This window comes from Pteropus alecto, unplaced genomic scaffold (assembly GCF_000325575.1).
Source record: "Pteropus alecto unplaced genomic scaffold, ASM32557v1 scaffold177, whole genome shotgun sequence".
NCBI lineage: Eukaryota > Metazoa > Chordata > Mammalia > Chiroptera > Pteropodidae > Pteropus > Pteropus alecto.
Window position 1 is genome coordinate 4,586,055 of NW_006442207.1, and position 20,743 is coordinate 4,606,797.

The window sequence follows — 20,743 nt, forward strand, 5'->3', positions numbered from 1 at the left end:
AATGTGTTCAGAATATGCCTTTATTGACTCTTCTCCCTTCTCTGGCTCACTCACCTAAAACCCTCACTGTTACCTTGTGGGATGAACTGCCCCCAAAATTCTCTGCATTCAGTTCCTCGCTTCAGCCTTTGCCTTTGGGAAAAATTAAACTAAGGTAGACACACACACCCGCAACACGGGAAGAACAACCCCAATCTAACCAGAGTGACAGTGACAGAGTGAAGGGCTGGTAGCTTTCTCCTCACTTCTCATTTATCATCTCTCTGTAATTTCAAAACCATTTCACATCCACGGGAGGGTGCTAGAAATGATTCAGTGTCAGGAAGAATTACCTCATAGTCTGGATGACAGAACCAAGGTACAAAATGATGTTGACCGGCTGAAGCAGTGGGACCACCAGGATGAAATTTAAAAGAGATGAATGTTACATTGAAGTTCAAAAAGGAAATCGATTGCCCACATACCGAATATGATAGTCATTAATGTGAAACAAAAGACTGTGGACTATTTCATTGACTACAAGCTCCCCATGAGTCAAGACTTAAAAAAAGGCAAAGCACTGTGTGATGGTGTTGGCCGAAGCCTCCTGATCAAGGACCAGCAAGACTCTACGTGATCTGCCTCTGGCTCATCACCACTGAGCCCGAGGCTTGGAGTCTTCGCTTTTGAGGCGCGAGATGCTATGGGACTCCCGAAGCACATACATAGTGTGGATATGTAGGGGAGTTAACACCCAAATGGGGCAAAAATTTTACCAAAGGGAGACAGGAGCCAACAGATTAATCCTCCCTCTAGCAGATGTTCCTGAGTAGTAGTTTTTTATATGGCCTCTTGGAAGATGGAAGTCAAGTGATCCAGTGCACGTTGTATTAGGTGGTGGCTGCTTTGAGAACAAACCCTCATATTGCCCTTTTCCCCTCCATTTCCTGCCTCTGTGCTTCTGCTCCCTGGGACACTTCTGAATAAAGTCCTTGCACGTCAGCCTTTGCCTCGGGTTCTATTTTCTGGGGAATCCAGGCTAAGACAAATGTCTGAATAATACTGAAGGCCAGAGAAGTCTGTGTGCTCTTGGCTAAGGCTGGCATGTTCTGATGTAGCCACTGTGACAGGGACAGGATTTGGGGGATGCTCTACCAGATGTGAGAAGATGGGGTGGACACAGGGGGGGACCATGTGCAATGTCTGTCAAGCAAGTGAGGGCTGTGTGTATCTTCCCCCAGCAATGAACGTTCACTTTAGTTCTTTAAACTATCCCATTTCCAGTTCATTGAGGTTGCCTGTCCTCATGATTTCTGATACCTGATAAGTGCCTTTTAAAAGCAGACATGGTGAAACAGATCAAATTGCATATCTTTGGCTGTGGCAATCCTTATTTTTACAAGGGTAACCAAGAACTTATAGCAACTATAGAATGCCATCGATCACAGCCTTAGACAGAGAATAAGTAGATTTTTCTTTAGATGAACTCTGACGGTGGTTTGTCATCCCCCTTGGAATGAGAGGGAGTTTTTTCTTGGTGGTTATTGGGGTTTCCAGCCCACTTCCCAGGTATGGCTTGAGAAATCTGGACAGAGTGGAGCATTCAGGGAGCCTTTGGGTCTTTGTTCTTTGCCTTTACCTTCCCATTCACTCAGGCTGCCCTGTCATTTCAGTATGGGTGCCTTCCTGAGCCTGGAGTCCCTACCTGGAGTCCCCTTCCCTCCAGGTGATGATAGAGCACTTGAGCCCCACTAGCTGCACCTGCTCCTGAGTGTACGTGACTAATACTCTTCTTCACTTGCTTTATAGCCTCCTCCTCCCCGGCTCACCTAACATAACACACAAGTACTACTGATTTCATTCGACCTGGAGATCCCCCAACATTATCATAATCTTCTCAGCAGTTAGGTCAAAGGTCACTAATTGGTAGACTGTCAACCAAGTACTGCCCATGGCTTTGTTTTATTCTTTTTTTCTCAGTGTTTTACAAAACAAGGAAATTTATGTGTAACTGCCAATATCTGCCTTCTGTGGAAAAATCAGAACATTGAAAATGCTTGACAAATTGGCTGGGTATGTGCTCTCCTATTTGGATAGGTCCCTGCCATAACCTATGACTTTACCTCTGGCTCCTATAGGCATTTTGATGAGAGTATTAAATTTATTTCATTGATTCAATGAATACTTAATGAGCACCTTTTCCATGCCAGTCCTTGTTCTAGGTACTGGGGGTATAGAAATGACAACAAGGACCAAGGATCCTGTTTTGATGGAACTTATATTTTCATGGAGGAGATAGATAATTTTTTAAAATACAGACACTAGTATTTAAGATGTCAGGTAGTGGTGACTGCTATGAAGGACATAAAACAGGATAAGAGTTATAGCAGGTAGTTAGCCGAGGGGTAAGGATGGGTGAGACACCATCTTTTTCGTAAGGAGTTTCTGGAAGGTCTGTGTTAAGATGACATTTAGGTAGACACCGAAGACAATGAGATGCTTCTCAAAGCCAGGACAAGAGGGTTTGTCTTCAGGCTGCCCCACTCCAGGCCTGGGAGGCGAGGGAATAAACAGGCATTCCTAGAACAGTGCAACGTAACGTACTGAGGCCAAAGCACCAAGAATTCTCATGTCTTCTTCTTTGTGCATTCTAGCAGAAGCTAAACACAAGTTAATATCTTGATCAGTTTTCAGTCTCACTGCTGTTAACATTTTTAATAGATAAAGCTAGAATTCAAATACAGCATTTACCCTTCCCGTGGAGTGAATCAGTCCTGTTTTATTTCCTGTACTTTGGGCGGCTGGCCTTCCTGCTTTAGTCATCTTGTTCACAGAGCAGGCTTTTCTAATTTGATCGTCGAATGAGGGTGTGCTGCTGTTTTCTTCTGGGTTCTTTTCTTGGGTTATGATCACAGCTAGTGTGAATCTACATGCTGCCTGGTCATACACCAGGATTTGGTCATCCACATAAATATGATGTTGTCGTGAGTTCACTTTTCTATTTAGAGAAGCGTGTCTGCTAGAAATACCTCCACCTCATTTCCCAGACGCATGCGTGCTGAGCGAGTCGCCAAAATAGCCCGTTGAGTAAGTGGCAGCTTTAAAAACCATCCAGCTGCTGACTTCAGACTAGAAGGTCAGCAAAGGAAAGTGGAAGTTGGACTTCGAATGATCAAAGTGCACCCAGAATTTAATAAGGTTCAGGATTTTGGAGACTTGGACAACTAGATTGGGGCTGCTTCTTGGATTTCTTGGCTGTTACCTATCTTTGTTTCTTCTCCTTGGGAGTCAAGATGAATGTCCAGGCTTGCTCTAGGTGTGGGTACGGAGTCTATCCTGCTGAGAAGATCAGCTGTTTAGATCAGGTCAGTAGATGTTTCTTGGCCTTTGGGAATAATAACAAACATGGAAAAATTATCTTCTCACATATGGCCATGTGGGTTATTTTGAACCTCCAAAAAAAAAAATGTTTCACACCTTTTTTCAGTTCTACCCATTTTTAGCTATGTCTTCTATATTGTCTCAAAAAAAATGTTACTCATTTATTTAACATATTGTAGCCACATGTCTTTAAATCACCATTTTATCCCTAAAGCTCAATTTTTTACCCTGAGATATATAAGAATCCCGAGTCTGAAAAAAGGGAAATTTTGCTAAATCTGTTCTATACAATTTCTAGATATGGCATAAAGCGTGTTTTCACTGTGAAGTTTGCAAGATGATGCTCTCGGTTAATAACTTTGTGAGTCACCAGAAAAAGCCGTACTGTCATGCGTAAGTGTTTGATGGACCTCCCCACTACCTCTTGAGTTTTTTATAACAAGTAGCCAATCAGAAATTCAAATCACACACTCCAGGGTAAAATCCAAAAAATGTTTTCTCAAAAGTTTTTACTTCCATACAATCATTGATGAGATCGAAGGTGGGATTTTATGTAATGGACAGAAAGTTGAAAGTTTCAAATTTCTTATAAATAAAATCAAATCCATTACTATAACCCCATGTTAAATCATTAAATATTGTGCAGAACGTTGTAATTGTCATGGATGTATGCATGTAGAGCTTTAACATTTTTTCTTTTAAATAATTTCAGAATCCTTTTTTATTTTTTCAGAAAGCTTGAGGAGATTATTTCCAGTTAAATTTGGCTATTACATACATATGAAGTTACATATATTGAATTTATTCGATTTCTTTTTCTTTAAGACTAATTGTCTAGAAAATCGTGAACTTAATTACTGTTTTATATTTGACTTAAAAACTGACTGTTCCTTTAAGATAAGTCATTCCGTCATCTTAGATAAAGTACATTTCTAATTTTGGCTTATATTTATTTTTTTTGTAGCCATAACCCCAAGAACAACACTTTCACAAGTGTCTACCATACTCCATTAAACCTAAATGTGGAGAAGTCTCCAGGAGACATCCATGGGGTAAGTTTAATTTTGAACTTAAAAATAGCCTTAAAGAAAATTTTTTAGCTCAGGCACCTATTAGGTTTTTAAGCATCTGTGTCTAGGTGTGAGCCTGCCTATTTTCTCCACCTACAAGTGCGAAGTACATTTAAGTAATAAATATTGCTATTGGTCCTTACCACAGTATAGAGGCCAATACCCAGGATAATCTAGCTTGAATATCTGAGGACCTAGTATCCAGAGTAATCTCTCTGTGTCTGCCAGTTCTGGACATATCGATGACAGTTTATACAATAAGCCCTGTATACACTAGAAAAACAAAGTAGCTAGATAATATTACTAGAGCCTTTTCTTCTCCCCGCGCCCCCCTGATTATTTTGGTATAGAAAATTAAAAACATCCAGTTTCATACCCTTAAATCTCTGAATTCAGTAGTGTTTAAGATTATTTGCAGCCTCTCTTTCCCCATAAGGTAGGGGGAGAGCAAAGATATTTTGATTTGGAATTGATATTTAGGTAGACAAGGAGGCCACATTGATAAACCAACCTCTTTTGAAAAATTAACAGTGGAGTTCTGTCAATGATTAGCTATTGATCGAACACTTGCATTTATTAAAATGACGAATCATTTAACTTCTTTCCTCCATGTCCCACGAGAAGTCCAGTGGGATGGAGCTGGTGGCTTTCTAAAATTAGAAAATGGCACATGAGGTGGAAGGCTCTCTAGTAATCTGCCTTCTTGATATTACCTCATTTTATACTGACCGTCCTGCCTGCTCAGGCCATACTCCTCCTTAAGAAAATGTATATTAGACCGAGTTTACATATACTGCCAAGCACTTATTTTACTAAATGCTTTGCACTAATTGTGGTTTATTATTTTTTAACAAGTTTACATAGCATTTACTGTACACTTATTGCTTACTTCATTTAATACAAATTGCAATCCAATAAGGTAAATACTATTATTATCCCATTTTACTGGTGAGGACACAGAGGCTCAGATCATTCATTGTTTGTATGTCATTGCTTTCTGAGGATTCACAAGCCTTAAGAATTCACAAGCAATCCCAGGCTACTGAGGAGGCAAATTCTTTTAGGATTTTGTTTTGATCTCTTGATGTCTAAGGGTAGCTACCTGAAATTACGATAAATACTGAATTTAGCTCATGCTTAAACAGAGTGGCAAATACTCTGCCAGGCTCTCTATCTGCGTTATCTCATTTATTCTTCACAGGAACTCCCTGTGACAGTATTATATTAGTTGGGGAGGCTGAGGCTCAGAGAGGTTAAGTAACTTGCTCGGTTTTACCTAGTTAGTGGAATGAATGCAAATCCAGATTTATCAGACTTCGAAATCCAGATACTGAATGGTTCCATTGGCCTGCTTCCATGTACCTAGGGGGTGACAAACTCTCCAGAAGGAAAAGTGCTTGTCTGTGTTTACAAACATCCAGATGTCTCAGAGTTGTGTAGCCAGAGCTTGACAGATTAAACACAAGGAGATGTACTTACACATCAGACTGCTGTTTGTATGTATTATCCTCTCTACAAAAATTCATAATATCTGTATTTTTCCATCCTGTGCTCGGCCTCAACTGGCATGTCCCTACCTTACAATCATACAACAGGTCACACAATAAATAGTACCTTTCTTTTGGTGGTAGTGCATTCACTTTCTTTTCACTCTGTATGACAGGCTCGACCTGGAGAGAGATTATCGCTGGTTCTGTTTCCAGCCACAGAAAGTGATGTGAGCTTCCCAGGAGGCCTGTGTGTGTGTATTTGTTTGCATCTCTGTGAATATGTGTATATGTGTATAAATATGTGTGTGTGCATATGGGGAGTGTATGTGTGTGTATATATAGGTGTGAATACGTGTGCATGTGTATACATATGTGTGTACTTGCTGTGTATACATATGCATACACACATGTGTATACATGTATGTGTGCAAGTGTGTGGTATGTGTATGTGTGTGTCTGTATATATATATGGTATGTGTGTGTATGTGTGTGTATGTGTATGTGTGAGAAACAATTGACAGCTGAGATCACTTTCTCCTCCTTTGCTACCAGGGAAAAATTCAAATGGACAATTATGTCCTTCTAGGCCCCAGATCTTATAACCACCCTAGGGAGTGTACTGGATTAATTTGCCCCTTTGCATCTTAGAGAGACTGCCAAATGAATAAAATCTAAATTTACTGTGCATTTGCAAAAATTAAAAAAAAGAAGAAAAAGGTGCTTCAGAGATGGTGGTGAAGGAGAAGACTAGGGTAAAGATTTTGAGCTGGCAATCGAAGCAGATTGATGTGTTTCTGTTTTTTAAATGTCTCTCTTTTAAAAATAAATATTTACTAAGGTAACATTTTCTGTCTGGTAGATGTAAATAGAGTTTTTAGAAGACGAAAACATCTAGGTTCTCTTCTATTCGGAGAATGAACATTAGCTCTTAAAGCTTCCTTATCCACTAGTAGCCTTTATGGCTTTTTTCTCTCTTCCTACTCCCTCGGAATAATCACAAAACTCTTGAAAGGTCTCTGGGGAGGCAGACACTCCTCAGCGTTGGATTTATGCTGTGGGAGGACTGCAAATACGGCATCCGCTCTATTTTGGTCACGTGATTCTGATTCTTTAAGTCAACGGCTCTCAAGGAGGGCAATTTTACCCCCTGGGGGACATTTGGTAATGTCTGGGGACTTTTTTGGTTGTCACAACTTGGAGAAGGGAGGGTAAGAACACTACTGGCATCTAGCATATAGAGAGCAGCTATGGCGATAAACATCCTGCAGTGCATGCAACAGTCCCCCACAAGAAAGAATTTAACTGGCCCTAAATATCGGTAATGTCGCCAACAAGAAACCCTGCCTTAGCTATGTAATATTTGTGGTAGTTTCTCAAAATCCAAGGGAAAAAGCATGTAAAGATCTCTCTCAATTTACATATTTAAAAATATACGTATTGGAGCTGCATTAAGCATTAGCCAGCCTAGGAAGTCAATGACAGAAAGTGCCTTGATTGGGAGCTAGAGTTCCTGGGTTCTAAGCCTGGCTCCGTAACCCAATGAAAGATTTTAGTAAGTTCATATCTCTCCCCTGAGCTTCTTCTATCATCTATAAAATTAATGATTTAAATTTCAGCTTGTTAAAATTGCAGGTTTGGGGGCTCCGTTTTAGACCTCAGAAATTATGATATCCGGGTTTGGATCTAAGACCTTCTGATATTTTTTTATGGTTTGTCCTTTTTATCTTGTCTTTAAGATCTGCCTATCCTAGGGTCATGAGGATGTTGAGATGTTCGTTCTCTTGAAATTGATCTACACATTCCATGCATTCTCAGTCAAAATCCTGGCATTTTTTGTAGAAAGTGACAGACTGATTCTAAAATTAATATGAACGTACAAAGATTCTAGAATAACCAGGAAATCTTGAAGAAAAAAATTAAAGGACTTAACAGATTTCAAGACTTATTACAAATGTAGTAGTAATTTACTCAGTGTAGTATTGGCACAAGAGTAGACAAATATATGAGTGAAATACTATACAAGGTCCAGAAATAGAGCTGCTCATATATGGTCTGCTGAATTACGACTAAAGCACCATTGCAATTCAATGTAGCAAGAATGACCTTTAAATAAATCGTGCTGGAAGGATTGGATATTCACATAGGAAAAAAATGAACCTTGATACCTGCCTCACATTTATAAACAAAAGTTAACTGAAGGTGTATTATGAATGAAGATGTTAAAGGTAAAGTTATAAAACATAAGAGAACACCTGCTTGAATTTGGGGATCCTGTGTTTTAACAAGCTCTCTGGGTGATTGTTGCACAGACTAAAATTAAGCATCACTACTCTAATGTCTAGTGTTCCCTGAGGTTACCTTAACCTGAATTCTTGATGTTGTGGAGACTTTTAAGTCTCTTTAATTGCACTGCTGAATGGAGCTCTGCACACAGCAGGTGCTCTGTATGTGCCACCCGTGTGATTGAACAGATGAAGCCACCATGAGGCTGGCACAGTGTGTGTTGTAGTGCAGTTAAGATGCTTTTGCAGCTGAGACTTAGGAAAATCTTCCAGTTTAGTTATATATTATTTATTTTCTTTCTGTCTTTTGATGGAACTATTACTGACAACATCTTCATTGTGCAGATTGATGAGCAAGACGATGGTGAACAGTTTAAATCGGGTTTTCACTGGGACATGAAATCCAATGATGTGGCAGCTACACCTAACAGACAGCCCCTGGTGAATGAGGTGAGAGGAGAGTTGTGAATGGGTTTGGTAACGGAGGAAAGAACGACATACTATGCAAATGAAATGTATTCTCATTATTGCTTCCAGACGAAATCAATTAGGGTTTCTTTTATCCAGTTTGTAATTCCAACTGTCTACAGAAGACCTTCATCAACAGGTCTCAGCATCACCTCAACCATATCTGCTCCAGTCCAAAGTCATTTACTTCTCCCTTCTAACTACTGTGTTTTTGTCACTGAGAACAGCCACCGGCTGGAAACCAAGGCTGCCCGTCCTTCCTTTGATACTTCACTCAGCTTCACCCCTTCCTTTCTGCACTAACCCAGCTCTGATCCACATTATCTCCTGCCTGGACTTCTATGAGGGCCTCCCGAGATGCTGTACTCTCCTGTGGATTTGCCTCTGTCAGGTGACATTGGTCACACATAGCTTCCTGGATGTCCCTGGCTGTCTCCCACCACCTGAGAATTTATGGTCACTCTATTAACAGCCTCATCGTTTCAAAATTCCTCAGCCATTCAGTTTCAATTATACATATAATACTTACATTTTTATTATTGTAAAAAAAAAAAAATCCAAATACTACAAAGCTAACTCCTTGTCCACCATTTCCAATCTCAGGTTCCTCTGTAGAGGTCCCCAGAGTTATCAATCCGCTGGGTCTCCTTCTGGACTTCCCTCTAGTCATTTACAGATCAAAATCTATATAATTTTTTTTTTTTAGTAGTTACTTTTGGACTTGCCTACTGCCGTTTCTCAAGGGACCTTTAATGAGTTATTTAACCATTCTTTTCTTCGGATTCCTCACCTGAAAACTGAACTTCAAATAGTTCCTGATTCACAGAACTATTGTGAAGATTAAAAGAGTATATAAATGTAAAGATCTTAGGACATTGGTAGGCATAATAAATATCAGCTATTATTTTTTGTTGAAAATTGTTTATATATATTTCTATCAAAATGTGTAAGTTTGGTTTCTCATGAAACAATATGCATTGGTTTGCAACTGGTATTTTTTAGTTAACAGATATTTTGGAGGTATTTCTATGTCAGCATCCTTTTAAGCTGTCATAGATGGGTGTATTGGGGCAACCGTTAAGAATAGATGTGTCTTGCTCTGCTATTGACGTGCAAGCTTATTTCCATTTTTTTTTTTTTCTGTTATAAAGTTGCAATGAGCACCCTTGTGCATGGCCTCTTTTGGACACAAATGAGTGGTTCTCTAGAATACATAGTGAAAAATGAAGTTGCTAGGTCAAAAGGTGCATGTCTTTTTCATTTTAATAGATATTGTCAAATTGCTCTCTAAAATGACTGTACATTTTATACTCCTACTGGTAGAATATGACACTACCTGTTTCCCCACGCTCTCACCAACACTTGGTATTACCAGATAAAAGTTTGGACAATCTTTTTCTTTTAAGTTAAACTTCCCCGATTGCTAGCGTACTTCAGCATATTCCTGCGTAGGAATTATTTGCCTTTCCAGTTCTCCGAAGGCTGCCTCCACCCAACCTGTGCGTCTTGCCCCCCACTCCAGCCCACTTGGTTCTCCGTCTCTTCCCCTCTATTCCAGTCAAATCCGTCTCCTCACGGGCTTCCACATGGAGTCCATTTCTGCCTTCATGCTTTTGTTCATAGTGGTTCCCTATCCTGTACTTTATTAAACAAGTATTTATTGATTCTATTACATGTCAGGTGTCGTGCCAGGCTGTTGGAATACATTAGTAAACAAAACAGGCAAAAATCCCTGCCTTCACCGAACTGACCTTCTAAGGTAGATGCCTTTTTCCTCCCTTTGCATCTGTTAACTGACCTCAGCCCTAGTGGTCCAGCTCAAATTCCATCTTCCTGTTCAAAACAGGGCCCATCACATATACATCGTTTTTTTTGTTTGTTTGTTTTGTTTTTTAACTCTCATTGTATTTAACTTCAATACAGTATGCTTAAACACATAAACATTTCTAATCACTAATTGTTTCATACGTTAGTTTTATTTCTCTAGATAGGTCATAATTATCTTAAAAGAGGAACTTTCAAAAAAATCTTGTTTGGCTTTTCTTTTTCCAGTGTTAATTGCTTAATCCAATGCTAGGCACATAGCAAATATTAGGTTTTTGAAGCTTAGATGAATGATGCTGATTAATTTCAGATTGCCTGTCCACAACAACTTCCTGCTGCTCAGTGATGGGCAAAGAAATGTTCAGTTACATTTGGAACTCTTCTATGAGATAAGTGAATTTCAGAAAGTACAATTATTTCGGATATTAGGTTATTTTCTAGCTGAACATTTTGGTTAACTGAGACCTGCTATATACCAATAGGAGTTTATGGTTTTTAGAGAATTTCTGTCTAATATCAACAGTGTGGGTAAGCATTGCTGTGTGGGGGGAGGGTGGTGATAAGGGGAATCTTACCAACCAATTGTGTGGGGTGTGTGTCTGTATGCATTTGTGTGTTTTCTTTGTAGAGACCCTATTGGACTGGATATGGGGAAGGGAATGCTTGGTGCCCAGGAGCGCTGCCAGACCCTGAAATTGTGAGGATGGTTGAGGCTCGGAAGTCTCTTGGTGAGGTAAGGGCCCTAGACATTACTTTAGCAATTAATTTGAATGTTCCTTTATCGTAAGATTGTGGTAGACAGAATACTGTCCCCTCCCCCCAAAGATTTCCGTATTCTAATCCCTGGCACCTGTGGAGATGTTGCTTACATGGCCAAAGGGATTTGCAGATGTGAGTAAGTTGAGGATCCTGAGATACGAAGATTATCCTGGATTATTAGAGTGGAAGCAATTTAATCACAGGGGTCCTTATAAGGAGGGAAGCATGAGGGTCAGAGTCAGAGAAAGGTGATGTGACAGCAGAAGCAGAAGTCAAAGCAATTTGGGGCTACAAGCCAAAGAATGCTGGCAACCTCTAGAGACTGGAGAAGGCAAAGAAATAGATTCTCCTCCAGAGCCTTCAGAAGGAACAGGCCAGATGGCCCATGTGTAGACTTCTGACCTCCAACATAGCAAGAGACACCTTGGTAGGTTTTCATGTAGAAAAGGCAATTTTAGCCCAAACTGTGGAAATCCTTAACAATTTGCAGAGTCCCCCCTAGTCCTCTCCATGCACCCGGGACACCTGCCCTTTGAAGAAATTACTTTGGAAAATATTGTTACTCTTCAGTGACTTTTCCTGGAGCAAATGGAAAAGGAAACAGTAGCAACACACGTGCTAAGCTACTATGTCTCATTAGGAAAGCTAATCATCAGAGATACTTAAAAAGTAAGGAGGAAAGCTAGCAGACATTTTACTCCCAATGAGGTAGAACTATCTCTAATGGATGAGTTACAGAAAAGTCTCCTGCATATTAATGGCTGCATTATCATACAACCTTTGAGTCAAAAGGCATCCCTTGGGTTGTACCAGGTTCCACATCATTTGATGTAAGCATTGAAGGGGCAGCCTTTTGACCTGGGAAATATGATTTGAAGGTGTTATTTAAATCATCAGTTGGATAACATTTTCCAATTTATTCTGGGTGACTGAATTGTTTAAATATCTTATAAACCCAGTTGCATTGGTTCTGATGATTCCTGCGATTACACTTTTATTAGTTCTCATCTGATATCATACTGGTTCTCATGATGATGTTGGTTCTGACCAGCAGGAGTATACAGAAGACTATGAGCAACAGAGGGGCAAAGGGAGCTTTCCAGCCATGATCACACCTGCTTATCAAAGGGCCAAGAGAGCCAACCAGCTGGCCAGCCAGGTGAGCGTCTTAATGCTTTTTTACCACTGATTATGTTCATTTTTTTTTTTTTTTGTTATTAACGAACTTCTGGGATTCAGATAAAATCTAACAAGAGAGTGTTCTGGGGCATGGTACCATTAGTGTGATGTTATGGAGAAAACCATGTTTTTATCTTTCTCTATCAATTACCCTCTGTACTTTGACTGGGCGTCATCCACCAAATGGGGAGAAGACCATGCAGCTCACTCTAAGACTGGACCAAATAAATTCTTGAGGTCGCTTTAGTGTTAAGGACACTGCTTCAAACTAAGTGGCAGGTCCTCCTAAAGAGTAGCGTATCTTGTTGGTAAAGAGCTCAGATTTTGGAGTCAAAATACTGGGATTTGAATCCTGGCTCTAGGTGTGTGACTGTGAGCAAATTACTTAACCTCTCTATTCCTCAGCTGCTCATATATAAAAAGGGGAAAATAATAGTCCTGCCTCATGAAATTGTTGTGGAGATGAAGTGAGTTCATATTTGTTCACGTTTAGCAGTGAGTTCATATTTGTTACTCTCTTGGACTTTACACATTAGCATCAATGCTTTTTGAGGTGGTTCCCATAACGCAAGCCATAAAGACCTGCCACGGGTAGGTGGTGAGGATAACCCGGTGGTGTAGTTTCAGGATGGAGAGGCCTTCACAAAGGCTGGTGGGTGTGACCATGACTCTGCTGTCTCCTCATCAGGTGGAATACAAGAGAGGCCACGATGAGCGCGTCTCCAGGTTCACCACGGTGGCAGATACCCCTGAGCTGCTACGGGCCAAGGCGGGGGGACAGCTTCAAAGTGACGTAAGAAATGATGAAGGTCACGACTCAGTGATTCTTGTTTAAGATTCTCTAGTCTTTTCTTCCTTGGTGGAGGAGTGAGGGAGAATGTAGGAGGCATCTCGGTCCTGTGTGGGGACCAGGAAGAACTTTCTAAGGTCAAAGATGGTCAGATCAGAAATATCAGCCATCACAGAACTCGTGAAAACTCCTCTTTAGGGAGAAAACTTTAAATAGTATTAGTGACAAACCGCATGTATCTGATTAATCTGAAAGAATTAATTTTAGGTTAATTCTCGCCTTGTCGCTGCAAATTATAGAACATAACTTCTAAAGAATTTGTACCACTTGCCTTTTCATAGCCCAGTTACTCCATAGCACAATAAGGCCGAGAACTGAATGTTGTTCTGAGCCGGGGGAAGCTTAAGCTCCAATTCAGGTTCAAGTTAACAGGTGGCTTCTACTTGCCTTGGGTCAGAAGCCTCTTGTCTCCCAAATGGACCAAGAGCTTCTCAAGGGCAGCGAGCAGCCTTATTCTTCTGCCCAGCCGTGACACCTGGCCCACACCAGGTGCCTCACCCATAAGTGTTGAATTCTACATTGAATTTCTCCATGTGTCAGGCACTGTGCTGAGTACTGAGAATAAAAAGTAAATAAAATGCACAAGTTCATCAAGCTATAAGCCAATTACATTGCCATAAGAGCTGTGACAGCGGTGTGCAGGGTGTTATAGGAGCCCTTAGCAAGGCTTCTCACTCAGATTGCTTGGTAAATGGTGAGATGGTGACATGATTTCCAAAATTTGTTTTCATTTTCCAGGTTAGGTACACAGAGGACTATGAACAGCAGAGAGGGAAAGGCAGTTTTCCTGCTATGATCACACCTGCTTATCAGATAGCTAAAAGAGCCAATGAGCTGGCAAGTGATGTAAGTGTTCCCGGCAATGTTGTCATGTAGGGGAGGAGGCAGGAAGTTATTTGGGCCTGGCAAGTCCAACTTCTTGTCTACTTTTGCATGCACTGTGGATCTAGAAAGTAGCTTTTTTTCTTAGTTTTCTATCAATTTTACCGTGATCTGGCACTTTTATGTATAAGACACATTCCCTGGACCCAAGCAGGAAAAGAATATTCCACAAGACATTCATTTGTACTCTTCTGGCCTATGTGCATAGGAGGCTAAATTCCCTGAGTTTGTCCTTTCTCTTCAAACAGGTGAGGTACCATCAACAATATCAAAGAGAAATGAAGGGAATGGCCGGTCCAGCCACTGGAGCTGAGGGCACAATGATGAAGGAATATGTGGATCAATACGGCCAGGTGTGTGATAAAATGACTTCCTGGGACACTGCTCTCTTTAGTGGTCAGTTCTGTCTTGCAACCCTCTAGCCTGTGACATAACCCATGACCGTTTAATCAGAGGTTGGGCTGTGGCTTATCTCTGCTCTATTTATGAAAGTTGGCTTTTCTAAGCAAGAAAGTAGTGGGCAAACAATTACACAGGGCTCAACTTCACCCACTTAGGAAAACAGATTCCAAGAATGTTTTTTCTTCTTTTTTTTAAGTAAAGTACCTATATCAAGATGGTGGGTTTGCTAAGAATAAAGCATTCTCATCTATTCATTGAGGAACGGTCCCATGGACTGAAACTGGATGCGTTTAGCCCACCAACTGCGTGAGCTCAAAGGAGATCAAAGTACATGTCTTGAGAAATATTGAGCAATTCATGGAGTAGCAGAACTCATTTTCTGAGAAAGCAGAATTGCTTATCTAGTTTGCTAGGGAAAGTAATATGCCAGAGAATGCAGAGCTTTTTCAAATTTCACTTCTTAAATAAAGTACATCTTGTCAGGGTGTGAGACAGTTGAGATGACAAGCTAATTTTTATTTGCACATCCCTGTCTATTTTTTAGTACTAGACGGATGTTGTAGGGGAGAAAAGGAACATTCTTTTTTTCACTGTCCTAAGTAAAGAATATAGGAAGAGCAAGCGTGTGTACTAGGAAAATCCATTCAATGGGCTTAGTTGATATGTTTTTCTTAATTGGACAGTTGTTTTTCAGGAGATAGATTCTACAACATAAATGACTTATTCAACTTACATAATTTATAAAGGAAAACAAATAACTTATTTCTCTTCAGAAAAATAGTTGCCCGTATGAGGATACATCACACGAGACTTAGGATGTATGTAAAGATAGTTCATGATCCCTTTACAAATGTCTGTCTGAGCCAAAATATTTGATTTTGAACTAAAAAGGCCATTTTATTAAATTCCATGATGTTAGTTAGTCTCTTAATGCTTTAAACTAAGTGAAAAAATATTTTCATTGGTTTCATGTTTTAAATATGTTGTTTAGAAGGCTCAGGACAACTTATAAAAATCAGTTTTATTAAAAAATATTTGGTTTCTGTATTTGGCAAAAACTATATTGTCATAAAAAAACCTATATTGTTCTAAATGTGGACAGTGCTATCTGCCAAGAGTTAAAACATGGACATATAATTTCATATGTGTATCTAGACATGTCTATACACATTGATGAAATGTAACTTCATAGGAGCATGGTTAATTCTTAATTATTTGGACATTTTGGTTGAGGTTTTCAGTTGTGATAATAACAAATTCAAGAGTCAAAGTGGGTGTTGTTTGATAGCACAGCTAGCAGCTGTCGAGAGGATCAGTCTTGTGTGGCATTTCACTGTGATTTAGTGGAACTTGCCAGGGCATGAGTAGAAGGGACTGAGAGAGAAGTGGCAGTCAGATAAACTATAAATATCCATAGTGCCTAAAATGCCAAACAATCCATTCTTCTTTTTTATGAGTAACTTTTTTTTTTAGGCTAATGGACTATGCCATGTAATCAATTTATTATTTGTAAGTAGTCAATTCCCCAATAGGATTAGGTGGCTTACAAACCAATTTACAAAATATAAATACATATAAGCAAGGAAGTTAAAATACGATACAGACCATTCCTAAACCATAGAGAAAAGGGGATTACCAAATAATCTGAGTGCCTTTATTATTATTTTTTTTAACTTAATATTTTTTACTTATTACTTTTGGCCCAAAATATTCTGGCAGCCAAACATAAAGGAGAACTCAGACTAAACAGTTGTCATTATCGGATAAAAAGGGAATCCGGACATTTTAACCTGACCCAACTGTTTTGTTTAAGAAAATGTATGTGTTAGACCTCAAACCTGATGCTGGAGCAGGGCAGACCCTGGCCCTAGATGAAGCCTGTGGGCAATGGAGTCTTAAGCCTGAGGGGGCAGGCTGAGGGTTCTTCCATATTTGTGGGAACACGGATGAGGAAGCTGCTGATTCTGCCCAGGACAGGACTGGGAAGAAGGGAGGAGTTCCCCAGACCGAAGGTAGCGTCTGCTGGGGTCTTGAAGTACATCTGACTGCCAGGGAAGGTTTATAGTAGTGATGCGATGATAGGTCCATGAGAGAGAAGGTTTTTGTGAACATGGGCGGCTGGTGTGGGGAGGAAGAAGGAAGAAATTAAGAGTCAGATTATAATTTTTAGTCTGAAATATACATTTAGTCTCATTTCAGAGCATCTCATGCCAATTTGAAAATCTCCCCCTTCCGATTACAAAAATTCAAATAGTTACATAATGCTCTCCTTCTTAGTAGATGACATACATTTACAGTATTTGGGATATCAATTAGTTTCTCTGTATAAATCTGTCAATTGGCCTGAGAAAGGCAGCGTTCGAGACTGCTGGAAGACTGCTGAGCTTCCCTGGTGTCAGCTAAGAAGTGAACACTCCATAATACATGGGCCTGGGAGACTGGTAGAGTCTCTTGATGTGTCGAGTAGAAATGATGGTGATAATGATAACAGTTATCATTTATTTAGTGCTGACTGTGTGTTGGGTACCAGTAAGTAGGCCTGACTCAGAGCCTACCATCTTAACCACCACGAGGTACCACTCCCAGCGTGATCACTGGACTGTCCAGTGTGGATGGACCTCTGTAGGAACAGGCTGTAGGAGAGACCATTGGTAATCCCTCACCCATGTAGGGAGGGGAGCATTACTGATTGAGATTTTTGATTCATCCAGCAGGGTTACTTGGAGGAGAGTGATGGGCACAGAGGGAAGGGCAGCTTCCCCGCCATGATCACCCCGGCTTATCAGAATGCCAAGAAAGCCAATGAACTCGCTAGTGATGTAAGTACTGCATCAGGATGGCCTACAGAGCCACAGCAGCAGAGGAGAAATGAGACTTTGAAGGCTGTGCTTATTGAAGCCTACACACAGATAAATTTATTAGAACTGAGTCAAAGCAGAATGTTAGCCTTCAGTTTCTATCCAAATTTCTGATACCTACTTCTTTTGTTCAGACTGTTTGGTCACATTTATCTTTTTTAAAGGAGATTGACATGGACAAATGGTATAACTCACTTTAGATCAGCTGAAGCAAGTACAAATGCTGGTCCAGACAGATAAACTGGGGTTAGGAGAGTCTTCACAAAAGAACCCATCTAGAAATCCAGCACTTTAGGGGGATAACTGATTAAAAACAAGTCATATGATTATCAAACTAGGTGTAACCCAGTTGATAAAATGGTTTTTATTTGCAGAATGTTGGCCAGCTGGCAGTCCTTGAAAGAGTGGCTATAATTAAACTTGGTAAAATCAAACACACACACACACACACACACACACACACAGTAGAACTAACATGCCAACTTGAGTGTTCGCTTTGGCAGCGTATATGCTGGCACAGCAACTTGAACTTGGTCTATAATCAGAAGCCAAGCATTTGTTTCACACCCCCATTGCCCTTTTCCTTTATTCTGTTGTTATTCAGTTATATCCATTTAACCAGAATAGTGCACTTTCGTGAGAGGGGAAATAAAACACACACTGCTCTCTTTGCCCGCTCCTCGGCAGGCTAGGTGAGAAATGATGTTAAACCAAGGGCAGACTCGCTCTGGGATTACACCATTTGGTATGATTGTTTTAAGACCTTCTTTCATGCGGAATTAAAGTATAAAGTGTGAAAAGTGTGCAAAGGGCCAGTAAAATTTTAATACAAAAGGGACCGAGTGGTTTATGTATTTCGTGGAGAAATGTCCATATGATTTTTTTTTCCTTCATAAAATGCTGTGAATTGAATGTCGTCATTAAGTGAGAGGAAATTTTGGAGTAATTTCTCTCGTGGAGCATGAAGACGAAAACTCTGGACCTTCTTTGTGTGTTTTCTTTTAGATAAAATACAGACAGGACTTCAATAACATGAAAGGCGCTGCACATTATCACTCACTCCCAGCCCAAGACAACTTGGTTTTGAAGCGGGCTCAGAGTGTGAACAAGCTTGTGAGTGAGGTGCGTATAGGGGACAGTCACACCTGTGTGCTGTCACCTCCTTTATCTCCTATAGGCAGTGAACAGGGCAGCCCCAGAAAAAAATTCTATGTAATGCCACATAAACTACACATGGGTTGGCAGTTCCCAAAGAATAAATATGCATTAAAAAGCAATTCACAGGAGAGCCCAGAATCAAACAAATTAAATTTAAACAAATTAAATTTTTCTAATGGTTCAAAAGTTTCTTCCTGAAGTCTCACAGGGCTGAGATGCTCAAAAGTTCCAGGCGATAGAGTTCTAGTTGCCAGGATACTGCATGAGCCAAAGTTCATAACAATACGTCATTCCTATAAGGCGGAAATCAAAGAACAGAAAGAGTTATTTGAAAACCGTGTGAATCCCTCTTACTTTAGTGGCAGAACTGGCTGTGCCAGAGGGTGTGTTTTGTTTGGCCTACTCAGCGATTAAGATTTTTAGAATCATTTGGACTCTTTCACAAGGACCTATCCCCTCTGGTCCCCCATATCATTTTCATGCCCTAGGCTCTCATTCGCATTACCTAGCTGAACCCTGAAGGCCTTTGAGTTGGTGACCTCTCACAAGAGGAAGAATGATTACGGCTATTAAAAGTATTCACAAAACAAGTTGTTTGCAACTCAGAAACAGATATGCAACTATCCTAAAATATTTTCCTTCTCTAACCTCTAAAGTTCAGTTCTTTACCCAAAACTGTTGTTTAGCCCTTGTCCTCCAGCTTTGGGCTCCTCGGAATTACTAGGAGTGGCATTATCAGGAGCCTCACATACTTTTTAGTAGTAAATGGGTGCCAAGGCCTTGGAATCTGCATTTTAAATAAATGTTCCAGATGATTCTAATGCTATAGGCCAGAGGTCAAACTACTGAGTGCCAAGTCTGGCCCACAGCCTGTTTTTGTAAATACAGTTTTATTGGCATACAGCCACAGCTTGTTTGTTTACACATTGTTTACAGCTACTTTCAAGCTACAAGCACAGAGTCCAGTAGTTGATGTAAAGGCTACATGGCCTGCAACGCCTAAAATATTTATCGTCTGGTCATTTATAGAAAAAGTTTGCCGAACCTTTCTCTTGACTCACAGCATGTTAGATCTAGATGGTCCTTTGCAGTCTTTGGCCTCCACTTTGTCATAGGCCTGGAAAACTAAAGTGTCTTAATCTGGTTCAGAGTGACTTTTAGGGACAAAGCTGGAACCAGACCACTGATAGTGCAGTTCCACCACCAGGCTAATGCTGCTACTGATTTGGCCTTTATTTTTTATTTTTTAATGTGAATATACTATAAACAAATAAGTGAATATAAAAACATATAGGATTAGAATTCAACTATATGTACAGTTTTGTGTGCTGTTTTGTTTTATATCATATTGTGAGCATTATAACGCATCTTGCGTACTTTGGAAGGCATATTCCTACCATACGTTTTATAAGTTAGGATAGCAAATTGTATTTCCTTTGCTAAGAGTTTCTAAGTGAACCTTCAGCTTCTTTTTGCCTTTCTGTTTATCCAGTGAGACAGATCAGTCATGCCTCTGGTAATGGTTGGTAATCAGCCTTCCGCACCTTCTCCAATTCCATGGAAAGACCTGGCCTCTATTTAATAACTATAGTCTCACATTTTATATCCAGATACCCAGGGAAGCTCAACTATCTAACCCATTTAAAATTAGAAGACACTCTCTGGATCTATGAGCAATCTCATTTATACTCCTTCGTAAAGTAACTTTTTTGGTTAAACTTCATTGAAGTATACATACAGAGAAGCACATACATCATAAGTATAACAGAAAGGATTTCTGTAAGTGGACACATCTGTGTAACCAGCACCCAGATGAAGAAACAGAACATGACCAGAAGTCCAGAGACCCTCCCCACCATCCCCCCGGGCACTTGTCCCCAAGAGTAACCACTGTCTTGATTTCTAAAACCAGTTTTGCTATTTTTGAATGGTATCTTACACTTATAGTATTTACTCTTGAAAGGGACTATATAGTTTTAACCAAACCAATTATCGCTTATTTATTATTTGGAAAGAAAACATGTACTATCAACTTACAGTATCCTATGCCTGGTATTTTTAAATCTCAGCTTGTAAGTGTTCTAAAAATATCCTAGTAAAGTCCTGTCGACATTTTCAAGAGTGACTTCACATTTAGTTCTACTGTGGTGTTTTGGTTTCT

The 20,743-nt window shown here is 40.0% G+C and overlaps 1 protein-coding gene across 1 annotated transcript in view; it reads left to right on the top strand.

Annotated features, from left to right (window-relative positions):
• Positions 1–3,135: 3,135 nt before the first annotated feature.
• NRAP (nebulin related anchoring protein) overlaps positions 3,136–20,743 on the top strand; it is a 67,172-nt gene continuing 49,564 nt past the window's right edge. Inside the window, 11 exon segments of the mRNA XM_025039112.1 lie at positions 3,136–3,344; positions 3,659–3,753; positions 4,325–4,412; positions 8,548–8,652; positions 11,123–11,227; positions 12,308–12,412; positions 13,121–13,225; positions 14,021–14,128; positions 14,413–14,517; positions 17,281–17,385; positions 18,430–18,546. Coding sequence (XP_024894880.1) covers positions 3,273–3,344; positions 3,659–3,753; positions 4,325–4,412; positions 8,548–8,652; positions 11,123–11,227; positions 12,308–12,412; positions 13,121–13,225; positions 14,021–14,128; positions 14,413–14,517; positions 17,281–17,385; positions 18,430–18,546 — 1,110 coding nt within the window. The 5' untranslated portion in view covers positions 3,136–3,272.